At 34.3% G+C, this 22,601-nt stretch overlaps 1 protein-coding gene across 1 annotated transcript in view; it reads left to right on the top strand.

The window, feature by feature from the left end:
* LOC148956173 (coiled-coil domain-containing protein AGAP005037) overlaps positions 1-22,601 on the top strand; it is a 398,884-nt gene that overhangs the window by 263,669 nt on the left and 112,614 nt on the right. Inside the window, exon 8 of the mRNA XM_089089607.1 lies at positions 9,512-9,619. Coding sequence (XP_088945733.1) covers positions 9,512-9,619 — 108 coding nt within the window. The remainder of the gene's footprint in view (positions 1-9,511; positions 9,620-22,601) is intronic.

Here is a 22,601-nt window from a genome sequence, read left to right as displayed (position 1 = left end):
GCTTGTTGGAAGCAGCACTGAAAGCTCGTTCCAAAGAAATAGAAAGGAAAGCTGATGCTGAATCTGTGGAAGTACTTGTTTTGAAGAGTAAATCAGAATTGATCGATCGCCTTTCAAAAAAACCTAAGAAATGATGACGCTATTTATATTAAATGTAATTCTACCATTGATTTGTTACACTTACTCATGAACGCTAATAGTACGGTTTCTTCCTGTTCGTAAACGTTCAAAAGTTCCTCTTTACTAAGGTTGTTTGTTCCTTGTACCTTAATTTAAGTTGTGCTTTAATTAAACTTCTCCTTTTGTATGAGCAAATAAATTAATGGAAATAAAATAAGACTTCTAGTCTTCTTTTCCGTAACCTCACTGGCTTTTAGAGGGCGATGATGATCATTAGGTAGCAACTGAGACGTATGTAGTTCATATGCTTGTGCTTTGAGTAGCTCTTGGTAGTCACTTTTTGTCACTTTCTTTTAGTTGTGAAAGAACTAAAGTCATTTTTTTTTGGGAGCATCGTTGCGGCCGATCCCTGTAATTGCACATCTTGTTTTCGAACCAACCTTTTTGAGGAAAGAGGTTCCAAAATTCTTATCATCAAGAATTTCCAGATATCTATTCAAAATCTTACGACTGTAGGAGAAGGCAAACGAGGATGTCTGAGTTCTTTTTATTGGGATCTGCGAGACGGATTAACCAAATCTCAACAAAACCTAATAAGAAATAATTCTTGTCGTCATGACATCTACTAGAAGGGTCGCCAAAAATGAATCTAGCAGAAAGTAACAATTACTGCACTACTTCTGACTGATTGATTTCCGCACACGACCGAAACTTAGCTGATGGAAAGAGTCCTCCACGTATTTTCATCAAGGCATTCATTAGGAAGGGTTGTCAAATCTCAACCAAACTTTGTGAAAAGACAGAGTAAGAGTTGCAGTTGTGTCTTTGGAGGTCTCTATTAACCCTAGTCCTCCACGGAGAGGGTCTTCTTTTGTTTTCAAGACGAGAATAAGTTGTTAATTTATTAACAAAAATTGGTGGGAGGTAAGAGATAGAATCCTGGACCCGAGAATACCTCTTATGGAATTTCAGGGAGGACCATTATCCCAATAAGCTAGACGTACGCTACAAATGGTTGCCAAATATCAAACAAGCTTAGTCAAAACCAATAATGATTGCCCCAGCTATGTCTCTTATAAATACAGGTGGATTTGACTTCTGCCGTGGGGATGGGAAGGAGATCTATAGATTTTCATAGTCTGTACGTCAACGAGAAATGTTTTTCATGTCTTGAACAAATGTTGTGAGGAATCAAGAGCAGTACTCCTAGTTTTCTTTCTGCAGTATCTATACCTGATTTAATTTTTATTGTCATTGAATAATGGATCTATTTTTATTAGTTTAATTATTAGTTGGTCTGGTAAAAATTTTTTAAAAAGAAATATTCATCAGCTACAACTATGGCTTCAGGTGTGCACGCTTGATAAGACCTCTATGCTGGAACGGTTAAATGTTCGTCATCTTCATCCAACACTGGGGCTTAGCTATTAGATTTTCAACTAAGTTTTCAAGGTATTAAGGGATTAGTAGCTAGGGATTAAGTTATACCCTTAAGAGGTTCAAGTGTGACGCTCTATAGCTTATAGAACTCAAGTTTGACCCTCTATATAGCTTATATCCCCTCTCCCCCGTGGAGGAGGGGGGAGGGGCTAGTTGCCCTCGGATCTTTTTCGAATCTTAAAAAGTGAACAAGAACTTTAAATTTTCAATCAAATGAGCCCTCTCCAAAGTTCATACGAGCATCCCTTCTATAAGAACGGTATATGCCCCTAGAGAATTACTCGTAACGCCTGCCTCCAGGCCCGGGGGTTTGCGTCGACACAGGAAATTTTCTTATCTGACCTTTGAAATATTTTTTAATGAAATGGCTTTTATAAATTTTTATCAGATTGGCTTGGGGAAGAAAGGGTGTATGGGGGGGGGGGGGCTAGTTGCCCTCTAATATCTTTTGACTCTTAAAAATTGAACCAGAATTTTCAATTTCCAATCAAATGAGCCCTCTCTGAAGTTCATACGAGCATCTCTTTCATAAGAACCATATACGCCCCCAGGACAACACTTGCAACGCCTATCCCCAATCCTATTTGCCTATTTCCTATTTCCGCCTTTTGCCAATCAAATGAGCCCTCTCTGAATTTTATACGAGCATCCTTTTCATACGAACAATATATGCCCCAGGGCATAACTTACAACTCCTACCCCCGGTCCCTGGGGGGTTTCGACGACACCTGAATTTTTGTTATCTGATTTTTGAGCAATTTTTTAACTTAATGGCTATCTCAAATTTTTATTGGATGCATTTGGGGAGAATGGACGTGGGGGGGCTAGTTGCCCTCCAATCTCTTGTGACTCTAAAAAACTGCACTAGGGATTTCATTCTCCGACCAGATGAGCCATATCTGAAGATTTTACGAGTCTTGCTCTCATAAAAACAATATATTATACTGAGTTGTAGGTTAAGATGCCTATCCTTGGGCCCTGGGGGGCTGTGTCGACCCCGGAGTTTTCGTTATATAGTCTATGAGCTATTTCAAAAAAAGCTATCTCAAAGTTTTTCTCGTATGGGTTTGAGGAAAGAAAGGCGTGGAGGGGGGGGGGTGCTAGGTCCCCTTCAATATCTTTTGACTCTTAAAAGGAAACTAGAAATTTCAATTTCCAATCAAATGAGCCCTCTTTGAAGTTAATAAGAGCATCCCTTCCATAAGACCCATATGTGCTCCCAGAGCATTACTTAAAACGCCTGCCCCTGGGCCCTGGGCGCTTGTGTCGACACTGAAAATTTTGTTATATGATCTTTGAACTATTTTTAACAAAATCGCTATCTTAAATTTTTATTGGACTCATTTGGGAAAATGGGTTTGAGGGGGGAAGCTGGTTACCCTCCAATATCTTTTGACGCTTAACAAGGGAACTAGAACTTTCAATTTCCAATCAAATGAGCCCTCTCTGAAGTATACGAGTATTCCTTCCATAAAAACCATATATGCCGCCAGGGCATAACTTATAACCCTTGTCCCTGAAGACTGTAGGGAGACTGTCCTGCTAAAACATAAAATTTACAGAACTTTCAACTACGTTGAACAAAATGGCTATATCAAAATTTTGATTGGATGTGTTTGGGGAAATGGTGGGCGTGGAAGGGGTGTCAGCCTTAAAATCACTTTCGACTATTAAAAAGGGAACTAGCCATTTAAATTTCGAATCGAATGATCCCTTTCCAAAGTTTCTACGACAACGTTGTCTTTACAAAACCTTATATGCCCCCAGGGCATAACTTAAAACCCTTGCCCTGAGGGCTGTGGGGGATGTGTCATCCTCAAAGACCTAATCTCCAGAACTTAAAACTACGTTTAATAAAATGGCTATATTAAAATTTTGATTGGATGTGTTTGGGGAAAGGGTGGGCGTGAGAGGGGGGTTAGTTGCCCTCCAATCACTTTTGACTATTAAAAAGGGCACTAGCCCTTTGAATTTCCAATCGAATCAGCCTTTTTTGAAGTTTCTACGACAAGGCTGTCTATAAAAAACCTTATATTACCCCAGGGCACAACTTAAAACCCTTGTCCTGAGGGTTGCGGGGGAGTGTCCTCTTCAAAAACATATTTTCTATCAGGAAATAAAATACGCTGAACAAAATGTCTATCTCAAAATTTTGATTGGATGTGTTTCGGGGAATGATGGGCGTGGGGGGGGGGGGCTAGTTGCCTTCCATTCGCTTTCGACTATTAAAAAGGGCACTAGAACTCTCGATTTCCAATCGAATGAGCTCCCTTTGAAGTTTCTATGACGACCCCTTCCATATGAAGTGCCTCTGGGGAAAAAAAATACTAATAAAACATTGGAACCATATGGTATTTACTATAGGCAACGCTATAGCTTTGCCTCTGACTAAAGGAGGTATGAAACTAAATTAAACACTACTATTTGTGTCCAGATTTATAAAAGGGTGTGTGTTGTTAAAAATTGCTGAAAATTTCTCTCCAGCATACAAAAAGTAGGTAAAACTACTGATTCTTAAAAAACGGAAAGACTCACAGCGATGTTATTACTAATCTGAAAAGACTATGTAAACACCGGACGAGATAATAGTAATTCAAAAAAACTTTCCCCATGCAACAGGCCTTTCAAAGAAAAGTGAAGAGATTCATTAAGCAAAAAAAATGTTCAAAAATAAAATCAAATAATCTACCAAGCGTGAAACTACCACAAATCAGCATCGATAAATAAATGAAACCCAAAACGAACAGAAATTACAATAGATAACCGAGTCAAACTCAAAACGAGCAGAAATTAACATAAGTTTGGCTCAAAACCCCTATGCCTTCCCAACGCCAGAACATAATTTGCACTTTACTGAAAAAATATAACTGGTTTTACTTTTATAACTTTAATAAATCAAATAATATTAACAATTTTATTACTAAATATCAGTATATGTATATTAAACTGACAATGCACATTCAACTGTTTTTTTTCAGTAAAGTGCAAATTATAATCTGGCCTTGGGAAGGCATAGGGGTTTTGAGCTCAACTTAATTTCTTCTCGTTTTCAGTTTGACTCGGTTATTTATTGTAATTTATGTTCGTTTTGGGTTTCATTTATTAATCGATGCTGATTTGCGGTAATTTCACGCTTGGTAGATTACTTGATTTTATTTTTGCTCATTTTTTGTCTTATAGAGTTCTTTACTTTTCTTTGAAAAACTCATTTTGTGGAAAAATATTTTTTTAATTAATGGCCTTTGGAACCGTATGGCCTTTACTATTGACAACGATATAGCGTTGCCTCTGAAAATTTTGAAGAAGGAAACGACACCATTTTCCTCATCACGTTTTGTAGAAACTAAAATGTTACATGTTTTTGAAATAATTAATTAAAAAAACTTTCCGAAAAATAATTTTTTCAAAGAAAAGTAAAGGCCATTTTAAGCTTAAGCTCAGGAGATACAAATACCTGTTAAAATTCAAAATTCGTCTCACTGCAGAAGCCTAAAACCTACTGCGTCATTGGCGCTGTACTGAAAACAATTCTTTGAAATATTTTCACTTCTGTAACTTTAAGAAATCAAAAATTAATCAAGATTTTGAGGAATAAATATCAGCAAATGTATATTAAATTGACAATGCACATTTTTTTCAGTAAATTCATTTGAGTTTTATTCAGTAAAGTACAAATTATATTCTGGCTTTTAGAAAGCGTAGGGGTTTTGAACCCCAATCACATTAATTTATGCCCGTTTTGAGTTTGACTCTCAAATTTATTTTAATTTTTGTTTGTCTTGGGTTTCATTTATTTATTGATACTGATTTTGGGTAGTTGTATTCTTGGTAGATTATATGATAGTCCGGACGCCATGTGTTGAAAATGTGAATCACACAATGACGGAATAGGGCTGCTACGAGAAATAGCCTACCTTGTACCCCTTATATTGACCAAGCGGATTGGAAAATACCAATGACTCTTGCTTGCGATTGATGGAACATTCTAAAACTTAACATTTTATTATATTTTGGTGTTTCATGCAAGAAAATGCATGTTCCACAAAGTTTGAGGTGCAGTTTCCCGCTCAAATAGAAATGCCTAGAAGCCATAGAATGTTTTCATAACAAACTAACACGATTAGTTACAAAAAAAAGGCAGAGTTAAAAAAAATGGCAAAACTATATAAGTCTTGAACAGTCTTGGAAAGTATAAACAAAATCAAATTGAATATTAGATATATAATGATATCAATTGTTGAAAGATCCATCAGTTCAAGATTTTTTTTCACTGTAATTTTTATTTTCATTTTCAATACTGTAAGAACTGGAAAATATTAAATTTGTAATATACGAGTAATTCGTTTTCAGTGAAGCACCAATGACGCAGAAGGCTTTAAGTTTTTACAGTTAAAGAAGGGGGCAGTATCCAAATTTTGCTTATAGTGAAAATATATTTGTCTTGACCAATCTTGAAAAGAACTTATAAATTAAACTGAATATTTGATGCATAATGATATTAATTGCTAAAAGCTCATCAGTTCAAAATTTTACTGTAATTTTAATATTTATTTTCAATATTAAGTACAAAAGAAAACATTTGTAATATACTTTGTTTCAGTAAAGCGCCAATGACGCAGTAGGTTTTAGGCTTCTGCAGTGAGACGATACCCAAACTCTTGTTGGGTACCGAGACGATACCCAAACAAGTAATAATATAATTTACATTAATATATACTGTTTGTTTGTTTGACTTGACCGTTATTTAATTTCTGTTTCTTATTAGTATAGTTCATGCTTCAGAAGCAATGCATTTGTTGCCGTTTTAATCTTTATTTTCATGATAAATATAATCGATAATTACTTTAGTATCTATTTATTCCTTAATGTTATTAATTGTTGTATGTTTTTTGCTATGATTTTTTATTTAATTTTTGTTCGTTTTTGGTTTCATGTATTCTTAAATAGTAGTTTCTGGGCGATTTGAGCTTTAATTGTGACATGTATTTTTATCTCCTGAGCGTAATTTTAAAATTAGCAATACTTTTCTTTTAAAAACTTAATTGTCGGAAATTTTTTGTTAATTAATTTTTGTTCGTTTTTGATTGCAAAAAGTTTCAAGTTTTTATGGCATGGGGGGGGTGCTTACTGTCTGATTATTCTTGACTGTAAAAAAACGGATCTAGTACTTTCAATTTAAATCGAATGAGGCTTTTTTAAAAGTCTATACGATTACCTCTTTGAAAAAAACCTTATATATGAACAATAGACAGTTTGCATAACTTGTGGACAGCGATTGACAACAATGAATGGATTGAAAAAACAGCTCTAATAAGGGGGTTTAGACCATTTCACTTGCTGACACAAAGTGATCACGGCTGTTTGGAATTGACCTTAATAGGAATTTGTGTGCCAAAGCAATTTTGCATCTATCACAGAGTATGTATTTTACCTTATAATTGGATAATTATAATAGATTTCCTATGTGTTCTTCCCAAAACAAAACCCCTTCCCCTAAGTTATAAACCCCCTTTATAATTTATGCCCCAGGGAATAACTTACAATGCCTACCCCAGGGCCCTGGTGGGCTGTGTCGACACCGGAGTTTTTTGTTATCAGAACTTTGAACTATTTTAACAAAATGTCTATCTCAAAATCTTTATCTGATGCATTTAGGGCGTGGAGGAGGGAGAGGGGCTAGTTGCTCTTCAATCTTTATTGACTCTTAAAAAGTGAACAAGAACTTTCAATTTTCAATCAAATGAGCCCTCTCTAAAGTTTATATGAGCATCCCTTCCATCAGAAATAATATGAAGGATTCGGAGAATCCTTAAATTACAACCCTTGCCCTGAGGGCGTGGGGGAATTGTAATCCTCAAAGACCTAATTTGCAGAACTTAAAACTACGTTTAATAAAATGGCTGTCTTAAGATTTTGATTGGATGTGTTTGGGGAAAAGGTGGGCGTGAGAGGGGGGTTAGTTGCCCTCAAATCACTTTTGACTATTACAAAAGGACCTAGCCCTCAGAATTTCCAATCGAATGAACCTTTTTTGAAGTTTCTGCGACACCGCCTTCTATAAAAACCTTATATGCCTCCAGGGCATAACTTAAAACCCTTGCCCTGAGGGTTGTGGGGGATTGTCCTCCTCAAAAACATATTTTCTATTTGAAACTCAACTACGCTAAACCAAATGGCTATTTCAGAATTTTGATTGGATGTGTTTGGGGGAATGATGGTCCTAGGGGGGGGGCTAGTTGCCCTCCAATCACTTTTGACCATTAAAAAGGCATTATCCCTTTGAATTTCCAATCGAATGAGCCTTTTTTGAAGTTTCTATGGCAACGCCTTCTATAAAAACCTTATATGCCCCCAGGGCATAACTGAAAACCCTTGCCCTGAGGGTTGTGGGGGATTGTCCTCCTCAAAACATGTTTTCTATCTGAAAATCAACTACGCTGAACAAAATGGCTATCTCAAAATTTTGATCGGATGTGTGTGGGGGACTGATGGGTGGGGGGGCTAGTTGCCCTCCAATCATTTGTGACTATTAAAAAGGGCACTAGCCCTTTGAATTTCCAATCGAATGAGCCTTTTTTGAAGTTTCTACGACAACGCCTTCTATAAAAACCTTATATGTCCCCAGGGCATATCTTAAAACCCTTTTCCTGAAGGTTCTTGGGGAGTATCCTCCTCAAAAACATATTTTCTATCTGGAAATCAACTACGCTGAACAAAATGGCTATCTCAAAATTTTGATTGGATGTGTTTTGAGAAATGATGGGCGTGGGGGGGGGGCGCTACTTGCACTCCAATCACTTTCGACTATTAAAAAGGGCCCTAGTCCTTTAATTTCCAATCGATTGAGCCTGTTTTGAAGTTTCTACGACAACGTCTTCTTTAAAAACCTTATATGCCCCCAGGGCATAACTTAAAACCCTTGTCCTTAGGGCTGTGGGGGAGTATCCCCCCCAAAAATATATTTTATATCTAGAAATCAACTACGCTGAACAAAATGGCTATCTGAAAATTTTGATTGGATGTGGTTGGGGGAATGATGGGCGTGGGGGGCGGAAGGGCGCTAGTTACACTCCAATCACTTTTGACTATTAAAAAGGGCACTAGCCCTTTACTTTCCAATCGAATGAGCATCTTTTGAAGTTTCTACGACAACGCCTTCTATAAAAACCTTATATGCCCCCAGGGCATAACTTAAAACCCTTGCCCTGAGGTTTGTGGAGGAGTATCCTCCTCAAAAATATATTTTCTATCTGAAAATCCATTACGCTGAACAAAATGGCAATCTCAAAAGTTTGATTGGATGTGTTTGGGAAATGATGGGCGTGGGGGGGGGCTATTTGCCCTCCAATCATTTTCGACTATTAAAAAGGGTACTAGAGATCTAGATTTCCAATCGAATGATCTCCCTTTGAAGCTTCTATGACGATGCCTTCCATATGAAGTACCTCTGGAAAAAAAAATAAATAAATAATAAATAATAAAACATTGGTGCCGTATGACCTTTACTATAAGCAACGCTACAGCATTGCCTCTGATTTCTGTCTTTTGTGGAAATATTATCAGATTACACTTCACTCTTGTTCTTTTATGTTGAATTTCTTTTAATATAGATATTTTTTTAAAGTCTCTACTTCTTATATATTCAGTTTCCGAAAATTTACCTATTGAAATCTTTAGGAAATCTTATGAAATCTTAAAATTGACCTATCTCTTAAAGGTCAGAGAAAAGTTTTACTGAAAATAAATACTTTGTACCGATAGCTAACACTTTGTTCTCTGTATTTGTTTCTAAAACATTTTCAAAGTTTACCTCTGAGACTGAAAGTAATAAAAAGAGATTACTTATAGTTTATTCTGGCGGTGGAGCGAGACAATGCAAATCCTAAAAGCAGCTTCTCATCTTTTGAATGTTTAATATCTTGTCTAACAAATCCTTTTCATCTTGTATTAGATCTGTTTTGGAAAACATAAATGAAAGCAGATTTACCGGCAAAGATGACGTTTTGCAGACTGAAAGCGTATATACTTCAAAAGTGGAAGTCCTTGAGTCCGAATTAAGGTAAGACATTTTCTTTTTGGCTTAGTGTATGCTCCCTTCTATTCAATTTTTTTCCAGTTTATTCTCGTACCAAACAGTTCGTCGTAACGAACTATAAGTAAGGAACGATTCAGCTCAATAGTAACCGAAAGTCTAAGAAACAGAACTTTTATAGCAATAGATACATCAAAAGACTTTTTATGCTGATTCAAAATATATTAAACTCATTAAGTTCAAGGTTACAAATCAAAAGTTACGAGCCTAAAAAAAATTGCTCATTTTTTGAAAAAGAGGGGAAACATCTTCAAAACATCAAGTGATTTCAATGAAAATCACGCCACTTAATTAATTTCTGCTCTTCATCCTACTGAAGAGGTTTAAAGCTCCTATATACGAAACTGTGAAGTTTTATAGTTTATGCCAGAGGAAACATCACTGATGCGTTTTATTTGTATTTTCATGTTTTCCCCAGTGGTAATTTTATCGAGCTAATGGTCCTATAAGGTCGGCAGAGGGCTTATTCAAACGGAAATTAAAAGTTCCAGTGCCCTTTTTAAGTCACCAAAGCGGTTGGAGGGCAGTTATTTCCAGAAATAATAAATATACATCGGTCAGGCTAGCAACAGCAACAGGCTAGCAACAGCATGAGAGGTCTTCTGACCTCTGATGGCGGGAAAATACAAAGACAATTGTAAAAAAAAGCTTACGGCGCAATCTAAATGCTAAAAACACTAAAAAAATTTCGAGTCTCTAAGGACAGGCTGAAACTAATATTTTACACTTTCATCCGCCCCTTAGTTGAATATGCTTGTCCGGTTTGGCACTTTGCCCTTACCCAGGATGAAACTGGTAAAACAGAACGAGTTCAGAAGAGATCACTGCAAATCATTTATGGCGGTTCCCCTCTACCTTACTCCATTTACCTCAAGGAATTTGAACTTGAATCCCTTTCTTCCCGCCGAAAAAATTTTGCCAAAGATTTGGCTCCTCCTTCCTTCAACATCCCATCTACCGTTCATTCCTTCTCCCATCTTTTGCCCCTATAAGATCTCGTCCCCCCAGGGAAGTGGCTGAGAAGGTTCCGAAACTAACCCCAGTCCACTGTAACACCACGCGCTACAGTAAAAGCTTTGTGCCAAGCTTTGTGAAATATTACAATGATCTCTAGTGTTTTTATTGTTTAGTCTATTTTATCCTGACGAAGTTTTATCAGACAATTTTAGTTTCAATGTCGCTCCTTACTTTCAGTTTAAAAAACTTGTTTTTTTAATTTAATTTCTGATCGTTTTTTAGTTGATGCAGCTTTTATTTTGGCTCACCGACATTGAATAAGTAAACAAAATTTGCATAAAAATTTTACTCTTCTTTTGCTAAATGGCTGTTACTCAATTTGGTTCTGACGTAATTTACAAATTAGCTTACGTAACGAACTTCTATATTCGTATATTTTTCTTCTGGCAAAAAATACAAAGTTGCAGATTTTTGCAGATATGAGCTTGAAACCTATGTAATAGGGTTTTCTGATACGCTGAATCTGACGGTGTGATTTTCATTAAAATTCTTTCACTTGTAGGGAATGTTTCCCCCCTTTAAAAAATCAGGTAAATTTTCTCAGGCTCGTAGCCTTTGATGAGTAATACTAAACTTAATAAAATTTTTATATTTAAAATCAGTATTATAAGCCCATTCTTTTGATACCTCGTACATTTATTTACATCAAAATTCCGTTTTAAAAGTTTCGATTACTATTGAGCCGTATCGCTTGTTTTTTTATTTTTTTTATCACCTATATGTTATTACGTATATGAGGGGGTATTGACTCCCCTTAGTCAATACCACGCTCTTTACGTTAAAAGTAAAAAAAAATTAATTCACAAACCCCTGAATCACAAAGGCCGTTAATTAGAATAAATAGATCTTACGAAAGTACTAAAAAATCTTAGGCTTAAAGAGCGAGGCATTGACTAGAAGGTGAACCCAATCATATAGTTAATATTTTTTTGTTCGTTTTAATTTTTGATGTTGCTCCTTACTTTCAGTTGAAAAACTTGTTTTTTATATTTAATTTCTGATTTTTTTAAAAATAATGATGGGAAATCGGCGCCCCCTTCATAGCAAAGTCCCTTCCCCCATGAAAACTTCCTTCAGGAAAAGATCCTCCCATATAACCCCCAAACCACCCTCAACCCCACCCCCCCCCCACTACGAGAAAAATTTCCCCCTGAAAACGTCTGTATACTTCCCAATAACCAATGCTATATGTTAACATTGGGTAAAGTTCATAACTTTCAGCCCTCCCCCTAAGGGCTTTGAGGGATTAAGTCATCCTAAAAGACATAGTTATCATATTTTCGACCATGCTGAACAAAATGGCTATCTCAAAATTTTGATAGGGTGACTTTGGGAAAAAAATGAGCGTGGGAGGGGGCCTAGTTGCCCTCCATTTTTTTGGTCACTTAAAAAGGGCACTAGAACTTTTACTTTCCGTTCCAATGAGCCCTCCCACGATATTCTAGGACAACTGGGTCAATACGACCACCCCTGGGAAAAACATAAAAAAACAAAAAAACAAATAAACACGCATCCGTGATCTTTCTTCTGACAAAAAAATGCAAAATTCAACATTTTTGTAGACGGGATCTTATGAACTCTGTATTAGAGTTCTCTGATATACGGAATATGATGATGTGATTTTCATTCAGGTTCTATAACCTTTAGGGGATGTTTCCCCCTTTTTCCGAAAATCAGCCAAATTTTCTCAGGCGCCTAACTTTTGATGGGTAAGACTAAACTTGATGAAACTTATATATTTGAAATCAGAACTAAAAGTTGATTCTTTTGATGTATCTATTGGTATCAAAATTCCGTTTTTTAGAGTTTCGGTTACCATTGAGCTCCTTAACGAGGTAATGAATATGGCTATATATTTATATATAGATTAGCTTTATTTTATTCCTGATTCAGTATTGTTTCAAAATATAATTTTCAATTCCCTGGAAATTCATTAATAAGCCAGGTAATGCCTATGGCTATATATTTATAATTTCTTTTTTTTCTGAATTTGCATTAATTTATAGTAAGAACCAATGATACTAGCCAGGAATTGGGGCTATTGAGAAGGAGAAATGTTAAAAAAAAAATTTTTACTTTATAATATATGAAAAATTGCGTTTAATATATTTTAAAGATACTTCGTCTATACTTCAGCCCTCCCCCTCCTTTGAGTGGAAATATGTAGCCCAAGTTATATATTTCCTGTGTATTTTTCTGTTTCTTGATTTTGTCATCCATTGATTCAATTTATGGATACGCAGTGAAAACAAAAGCGGCACATTTTGAAATGTATAAGAGATCGAAGGTTGAAGCTAAAGTATTGTGGAAGTTCAAGCTTTTTCCCAAAAAATTATTCAGTTAGTCTAAAGCTTAGGGCTTTCCCCAAAATTAATTTAATTGGTCTAATCTTGACCAATTTTCAACTATGTTTTAATGCCAGCTTCCAAAAATTAATCAAGTCTTGGTTAAATGTTTTAAAAACAGTCTATGTAATCGAAAAATCAGCATATAGTAAAAAATATGTCATATAACAGAATTTTACAGTCCTTGAATGTAAAAAAAGGAAGAAAACCAATCAAAGGCACATAGAAAATTGGGAGATTCAAGAACAAAAAAGATAATTTGCATTATAAACATATTAAAATAAAATTTGTTTATTACTTCTTCAGGGATTAGTTTTACTACAAGGCCTTCCAATATCGTGTACAAAATTTTTTGTCTCATGGATCTCCCGACATTATTCGGAGAACGATCAGAACTTAAATAAAACCAAAAATTAAATAAAAAAAAAAAATTTTTTTTAACTGAAAGTAAGGAACGACGTTAAAACTTAAAACCAACAGAAATTATTCTGTTATTAGTAGAAAGGCCCCTATTGATACAGGGCGACACCCCTGCTGCCACCTACAACTTTTTTTAACACCAAATTTGGGCATAGAGTCCCTAGGGAGAACACGTGGTTAATGGGGTCAATGACCTCTTTTTTCCAAGGTCAATGTTGTTGTTGTTGTTGTAAGTGCACGCTCTCAGTGAATGTCAAGGACGATTTATTTGTTGTTTTTGTTGTAAGTGCACGCTCTCAGCGAATGTCAAGGTGTCCAGAAATAGGAAACAGCATTTGATGTTGTTGTTGTTTTGCTCTCAACGAATGTTATGAGTTTCCAGAAATAGAAAACAGTTAGATCACGTGTTTCCTTCTCAGCCAATCAGAGGGCTTGCTTACATAACAATTCGCCCTTGAGATTTCGTATATAACGGACACGCATTGTGATTAAATTATCAGAAACTATTGTGACACAATGGATATAACAACTGACATAATTGATGAGCTTGAAGCATTGGCAACCTCAATTTACCATGTAAATTCCGTTTTCATTTTTTAGGTTCAAAATAAAATTATTTTCCGTGGTCACCATCCAGTATATTCAGGTAAATCCCCTCTCCCCCCGACTCTAGTACAAACATCACTAGACAATCTTCATACTCGATAGAAAACATAAAAGGTGTTCATTTTATTACCTAAACCTAACCCCCTCCATCATGGTTTTTACAATCAAATTCTCGCAAAGAGAAATAATTTTCTTTTCGTTAAATTTATGCAATTTTAAGTGTTCTACATCCTAGCTAAAAGCGACCTCTGACTTCCGTCACTGTTGTTATTGACCCGCTCTGGTTTGACAGAAGACTCCAGCATGAGGCCTATAATTAGCTGCCACCCTTTTCCTGTTTGTATACATTAGCTGGTTTTAGGCATTCTAGGTTTTTAGTGCTTTTACGTACTTCTATGCTTGTCTGAAATTATCGGACAGCTAATTTGGTCTGCAAATTAGCGATAGATATTTAGGGCATTGGAATTCTATGTAAGAGTGAAACGGGATTATTTCATGCTTTCTTTCGATAAAGTTTCCCTTATATTCCCAGGAGGGGAGCGTGAATCCAGGATTTTTGTTGGGGGAAGGGGGTTAGCACTTTTAATAGTGACAAAATAGAAATGAAAAGATAATTGTTTCTTACTTCAGTGTCTAACCATATCTCTTCGAAATTTAGTGATTTTAGCTAAAACATTTGAATACAAGGCAGTAAGATATATTCGTTATTGGTATGCCTTTTATTTGAATAAATCGCGAGATTAACTCAATGAGAGGGCAGACCATGGGTGTGTTAATTTTCCTAAATTTAGGGGAGGGGGGCGTGAATCCAGGATTTTTGTTGGGGGAGGGGGTTAGCACTTTTAATAGTGACAAAATAGAAATGAAAAGATAACTGTTTCTTACTTCAGTGTCTAACCATTTCTCTTCGACATTTAGTGATTTTAGCTATAACATTTGAATAAAAGGCAGTAAGATATATTCTTTATTGATATGCCTTTCGCTTGAATAAATCGCAAGATTAACTCAATGAGAGGGTAGACCTAGGGTGGGTTAATTTTCCTAAATTTAGGGGAGGGGAGCGTGAATCCAGGTTTTTGTTGGGGGAGGGAGTTAGCACTTTTAATAGTGACAAAATAGAAATGAAAAGATAATTGTTTCTTACTTCAGTGTCTAACCATTTCTCTTCGACATTTAGTGATTTTAGCTATAACATTTGAATAAAAGGCAGTAAGATATATTCTTTATTGATATGCCTTTCGCTTGAATAAATCGCAAGATTAACTCAATGAGAGGGTAGACCTAGGGTTGGTTAATTTTCCTAAATTTAGGGGAAGGGGGCGTGAATCCGGGATTTTTGTTGGGGGAGGGGGTTAGCACTTTTAATAGTGACAAAATAGAAATGAAAAGATAATTGTTTCTTACTTCAGTGTCTAACCATTTCTCTTCGACATTTTAGTGATTTTAGCTATAACATTTGAATAAAAGGCAGTAAGATATATTCTTTATTGATATGCCTTTCGCTTGAATATATATTGCAAGATTAACTCAATGAGAGGGTAGACCTAGGGTGGGTTAATTTTCCTAAATTTAGGGGAGGGGGGCGTGAATCCAGGATTTTTGTGGGGGTAGGGGGTTAGCACTTTTAATAGTGACAAAATAGAAATGAAAAGATAATTGTTATCGACTTTAGTGTCTAACCATTTCTCTTCGAAATTTTAGTGATTTTAGCTATAACATTTGAATAAAAAGGCAGTAAGATATATTCTTTATTGATTTCCTTGCGCTTGAATAAAAAACTGAACGTTCGTATAATAATGCTTTTAGTTATTTCTGAGAAAAGTTGAATTTATTATAATCAAACTATGATTTTCAGAGTTTAGGTTGCTTTCGACAAAGATTTCTCTTTACATACGGCAAATTTCCACAAGGTGATTGATCCATGGCCCTTCTATTTGTGATAGAAGCTACTACACCCTGCTTCAATCTCTTTTTACGTATTCAACCTGAATGTTCGTATAACAATGCTTTGAATTATTCCTCAGAAAATTGACTCCTCCAAATATTTACTCAGAGGGGCGGGTGCTGAAATGTAAAACGTTACTTATTTGACCATCATTTTCACAGTTTTCAAGTTGGGAATCTTCGAACACACTCCCTCCTTCTCAGTTTATTCTATAAAAGTGAGCTGTATTTGTTAGAGTTTCATATACATTACATAATTATTTCATTCAAGCACTTTTTTTTTCAGATATAATCATGTTTTGTATGATTGACGCAGAATATATTGGTCTGAAATATTTCTCAACTGGAATTATTTTCGAAGCATCCTTCTTACTCCTCGACGATCAACGACGCGAAATTCATTGCTATAAATGGAAAATCAAATACAATATGTATAAGTACAAGAAAAACAGATGGAGTCAAACACTAAATTTTATAAATTGAAATGGCTTTTACGCTAAAACCATACGACCACATAATGAAAATGGCTATGAAATAAAACATGTACAAGAGGAAATTCAGGAAATATGCAGTTTTTTCGGTGTGCAAGCTGTTTATGTTAAGGGAAACGTGCCAACTGATAAACTCTTACTAGAAAAATTTGATAAAAACATAGCATTCTTGAATTTAGAAGACTTCAAATGTGAAAAATACCTGTATTCAATACATGACCCAGAAGATGAAGTTAGATATTTCGCTCAATGGATACCGGAAAAGATGCCTGACAAGGAAAAATGCATCAGATATCCAAAGACCTAAACTTGCTCTTCCTCATATCAAATGGATTAAGCCCTTTTTTTAAATATGTCATTATGTATTTTTTTTTAAATATATCATTATGTATTTTTTCATATGTTTTTAAATATGTTTAGGCAATAAATATCTTAAGCCTCAGCCGTTTTTATTCTTTAGAATACTTCATCGCCATGAAAATTATACTTTCAGGTTCAACATGACAGGGAACACACATTCAACTTCAGCAAGTTGGAGAACCCGAAATACTCACCACAATAAAGGTAAGTTAATCCTAAAAGGTTAAAAAATTTTCTGAAATCACACTTTCAGATTCATCATGTCAGGGAACACACTTTCAGATTCAGCATTTCTGGGAACACTCTTTCAGGTTCATCACGTTAGAGAACCCAAAATGATAAGTTAACTCTAAAAGATTAAACAATTTCTCTGAAATCACACTTTCAGATTCAGCATGTCAGGGAACACTTGGGTGAAACTCTATGATCGTTATAATATACAAGTTCCATTTGAAAACTGTTTTGAGGTCCCCTAGCCCAACCCCAAAGGACCCCGACGCCCATACCCCAACCCGAAGGAACCCAACCCTAAATACTCACCACTATAAAGGTAAGTTAATCCTAAAATGTTAAAAAAAATTTCTGAAATCACACTTTCAGATTCATCATGTCAGGGAACATACTTTCAGATTCAACATGTCTGGGAACACACTTTCAGGTTCAACACGTTAGAGAACCCTAAATGATAAGTTAACTCTAAAAGATTAAAGAATTTCTCTGAAATCATACTTTCAGATTAAGCATGTCAGGGAACACTTGGGTGAAACTCTATGGACGTTATAATATACAAGTTCCATTTGAACAATGTTTTGAGGTCCCATAGCCCAACCCCAAAGGACCCCGGAGACCATACCCCAGCCCGAAGGAACCCACCGGTCCCCAAAGGCCCCAGACCCCCGGTCCCCACAATGCCCGCCAAAGGGCACCGAGCCCAAAGGCCCCCCGACACACCCAAAAGACCAACAAACAAAAATTTCTCTTAGAAATAATATTTTTCATCACTGATAACACTTTTCTGTTCGAACTAGCAAGTTTTCTACCAAAGAAACCAAATATTTTCATAGAAGTTACATTTTTGATCGTAATAGCAACTTTTCTGTCAGAAGTAGCAAGTTTTGCTTAACACTAACAAACCCACTCATCAAAGTAATGATATTTTACTTTAATACTAACATACTTTTACTGAACAAACAAAAATTTCTCTTAGAAATAATATTTTTCATCAATGATAACACTTTTTCTGTTCAAACTAGCAAGTTTTCTAGCAAAGATACCAAATTTGTTCATAGAAGTAACATTTTTTGATTGTGGTAACAACTTCTCTGTCAGAAGTAGCAAGTTTTGCTTAACACTAACAAACATTCTCATCAAAGTAACGATATTTTACTTTAATACTAACATACTTTTAGTGAACACACACAAATTTTTTTGTAGAAGTAACATTTTTTTATTGTGATAACAACTTTTCTGTCAGAAGTAGCAAGTTTTCAACCAAAGATATCAAGTTTTTTCGTAGACGTACCATTTTTGATTGTGATAACAACTTTTCTGTCAGAAGTAGCAAGTTTTGCTTAACACTAACAAATATTCTCATCAAAGTAATGATATTTTACCTTAATACTAACATACATTTACTGAACACATACAAATTTTTCTCAGAAATAATATTTTTCGTCAATGATAACACTTTTTCTGTTCGAACTAGCAAGTTTTCTACCAAAGATAACAAATTTTTTCATAGAAGTAACATTTTTTGATTGTGATAACAACTTTTCTGTCAGAAGTAGCAAGTTTTGCTTAACACTTACAAACATTCTCATCAAAGTAACGATATTTTACTTTAATACTAACATACTCTTAGTGAACACACACAAATTTTTCTCAGAAATAATATTTTTCATCAATGATAACACTTTTTCTGTTCGAACTAGCAAGTTTTCTACCAAAGATATCAAATTTTTTCATTGAAGTAACATTTTTTGATTGTGATAACAACTTTTCTGTCAGAAGTAGCAAGTTTTGCTTAACACTAACGAACATTCTCATCAAAGTAATGACATTTTACCTTAATACTAACATACTTTTACTGAACGCATACAAATTTCTCTTAGAAATAATATTTTTGGTCAGTGATAACACTTTTTCTGTTCGAACTAGCAAGTTTTCTAGCAAAGATACCAAATTTTTTCTTAGAAGTAATATTTTTTGATTGTGATAACAACTTTTCTGTCAGAAGTAGCAAGTTTTGCTTAACACTAACAAACATTCTCATCAAAGTAATGATATTTTACCTTAATACTAACATACTTTTACTGAACAAACAAAAAAAATTTCTCTTAGAAATAATATTTTTCGTCTGTGATAACACTTTTTCTGTTCGAACTAGCAAGTTTTCTAGCAAAGATACCAAATTTTTTCATAGAAGTAACATTTTTTTGACTGTGATAAAAACTTTTCTGTCAGAAGTAGCAAGTTTTGCTTAACACTAACAAACCCACTCATCAAAGTAATGATAGTTTACCTTAATACTAACATACTTTTACTGAACAAACAAAAATTTCTCTTGGAAATAATATTTTTCATCAATGATAACACTTTTTCTGTTCGAACTAGCAAGTTTTCTACCAAAGATACCAAATTTTTTCATAGAATTAACATTTTTTGATTGTGATAACAACTTTTCTGTCATAAGTAGCAAGTTTGCTTAACACTAACAAACATTCTCATCAAAGTAATGATATTTTACTTTAATACTAACATACTTTTACTGAACAAACAAAAATTTCTCTTAGAAATAATATTTTTCGTCAATGATAACTCATTTTCTCTTCGAACTAGCAAGTTTTCTACCAAAGATATCAAATTTTTTTGTAGAAGTAACATTTTTTGATTGTGATAACAACTTTTCTGTCAGAAGTAGCAAGTTTTGCTTAACACTAACAAACATTCTCATCAAAGTAACGATATTTTACTTTAATACTAACATACTTTTACTGAACACACAGGAATTTCTCTCAGAAATAATATTTTTCGTCAATGATAACACTTTTTCTGTTCGAACTAGCAAGTTTTCTTCCAAAGATATCAAATTTTTTCGTAGACGTACCATTTTTTTATTGTGATAACAACTTTTCTGTCAGAAGTAGCAAGTTTTGCTTAACACTACCAAACATTCTCATCAAAGTAATGATATTTTACTTTAATACTAACATACTTTTACTGAACACACACAAATTTCTCTTAGAAATATGTTTTCTACCAAAGATATCAAATTTGTTCATAGAAGTTACATTTTTGATCGTAATAGCAACTTTTCTGTCAGAAGTAGCAAGTTTTTCTTAACACTAACAAACATTCTCATCAAAGTAATGATATTTTACCTTAATACTAACAAACTTTTACTGAACACACACACATTTCTCTTAGAAATAATATTTTTTGTCAGTGATAACACTTTTTATGTTCGAACTAGCAAATTTTCTACCAAAGAAACCAAAATTGTTTTTAGAAGTAACTTTTTCTTATTGTGATAACGACTTTTATGTCAGAAGTAGCAAGTTTTGCTTAACACTAACAAACCTTCTCATCAAAGTAATGACATTTTACCTTAATACTAACATACTTTTACTGAACACACACAAAGTTCTCTTAGAAATAATGTTTTTCATTTCTATGTCTGAATCTATTTGCTCACATGTCTGGGCTGGTGTTTGGTTAGGTTAGGTTAGCTAAGTTAGGTTAGGTTAGCTAAGTTAGGTTAGCTTAGGTTAGCTAGTAAACATTTCTCCATGTTTAAGTTAAGTTAGGTTAGGTTAACTTATCATGAGCTCTCATGATAAGCTAACCTAACCTAACTAAAGCATGGTACAAAGTCGACATGGGTGGATTTTCCGGCGAGTATGGTTAGGTTAGGTTAGGCTAGATAAAGTTAGGTTAGGTTAAGTTAGGCTAGGTTAGGTTAGCCTACGTACGCGCGCGTACGTAGCCTAACCTAACCTAACTTAACCTAACCTAACCTAATTTTGATCTAGCCTAACCTAACCTAACCATACTCGCCAGAAAATCCACCCCTGTCGACTTGGTACCATGATTTAGTTAGTTTAGTTTAGAGTATCCCGAACACTTATGATAAGCTAACCTAACCTAACTTAAACATAGAGAAATTTTTACTAGCCAACCTAACCTAACTTAGCTAACTTAACCTATCCATCCCTCATTCAAAACATGTGTACAAATAGATTCAGACATAGAAGCGAAAAATACAATTTCTAAGAGAATTTTGTTTGCGCGTCCTGTAAAAGTATGTTAGTATTAAGGTAAAATGTTATTACTTTGATGAGAATGTTTGTTAGTGTTAAGCAAAACTTGCTTCTTCTGACAGAAAAGTTGTTATCACAATCAAAAAATTTTACTTCTACGAAAAAATTTGGTATCTTTGGTAGAAAATTTGATAGTTCGAACAGAAAAAGTGTTATCACTGACGAAAAATATTATTTCTAAGAGAAATTTGTGTGTGTTCAGTAAAAGTATGTTAGTATTAAGGTAAAATATCATTACATTGATGAGAATGTTTGTTAGTGTTAAGCAAAACTTGCTACGTCTGACAGAAAAGTTGTTATTACAATCAAAAATGTTACTTCTATGAACAAATTTGGTATCTTTGGTAGAAAATATATTTCTAAGAGAAATTTGTATGTGTTCAGTAAAAGTATGTTAGTTTTAAAGTAAAATATAATTACTTTGATTAGAATGTTTGTTAGTGTTAAGCAAAACTTGCTACTTCTGACAGAAAAGTTGTTATCACAATAAAAAAATGGTACGTCTATGAAAAAATTTGATATCTTTTGTAGAAAACTTGCTAGTTCGAACAGAAAAAGTGTTATCATTGACGAAAAATATTATTTCTGAGAGAAAATCCACTGTGTTCAGTAAAAGTATGTTAGTATTAAAGTAAAATATCGTTACTTTGATGAGAATGTTTGTTAGTGTTAAGCAAAACTTGCTACTTCTGACAGAAAAGTTGTTATCACAATCAAAAAATGTTACCTCTACAAAAAAATTTGATATCTTTGGTAGAAAACTTGCTAGTTCGAAGAGAAAATGAGTTATCATTGACGAAAAATATTATTTCTAAGAGAAAATTTTGTTTGTTCAGTAAAAGTATGTTAGTATTAAAGTAAAATATCATTACTTTGATGAGAATGTTTGTTAGTGTTAAGCAAACTTGCTACTTCTGACAGAAAAGTTGTTATCACAATCAAAAAATGTTACTTCTATGAAAAAATTTGGTATCTTTGGTAGAAAACTTGCTAGTTCGAACAGAAAAAGTGTTATCATTGATGAAAAATATTATTTCCAAGAGAAATTTTTGTTTGTTCAGTAAAAGTATGTTAGTATTAAGGTAAACTATCATTACTTTGATGAGTGGGTTTGTTAGTGTTAAGCAAAACTTGCTACTTCTGACAGAAAAGTTGTTATCTCATTAAAAAAAATGTTACTTCTAAGAAAAAATTTGGTATCTTTGCTAGAAAACTTGCTAGTTCGAACAGAAAAAGTGTTATCACTGACGAAAAATATTATTTCTAAGAGAAATTTTTTTTGTTTGTTCAGTAATAGTATGTTAGTATTAAGGTAAAATATCATTAATTTGATGAGAAGGTTTGTTAGTGTTAAGCAAAACTTGTTACTTTTGACAGAAAAGTTGTTATCACAATCAAAAAATAATACTTCTAAGAAAAAATTTGGTATCTTTGGTAGAAAACTTAC

Source organism: Artemia sp. Qi Xiang Cuo, chromosome 1, assembly GCF_049724085.1.
Source record: "Artemia sp. Qi Xiang Cuo chromosome 1, ASM4972408v1, whole genome shotgun sequence".
Classification (NCBI taxonomy): Eukaryota; Metazoa; Arthropoda; class Branchiopoda; order Anostraca; family Artemiidae; genus Artemia; species Artemia sp. Qi Xiang Cuo.
The sequence above is the reverse complement of the archived record's forward strand: the minus strand, read 5'-3'. Positions and strand labels throughout refer to the sequence as shown.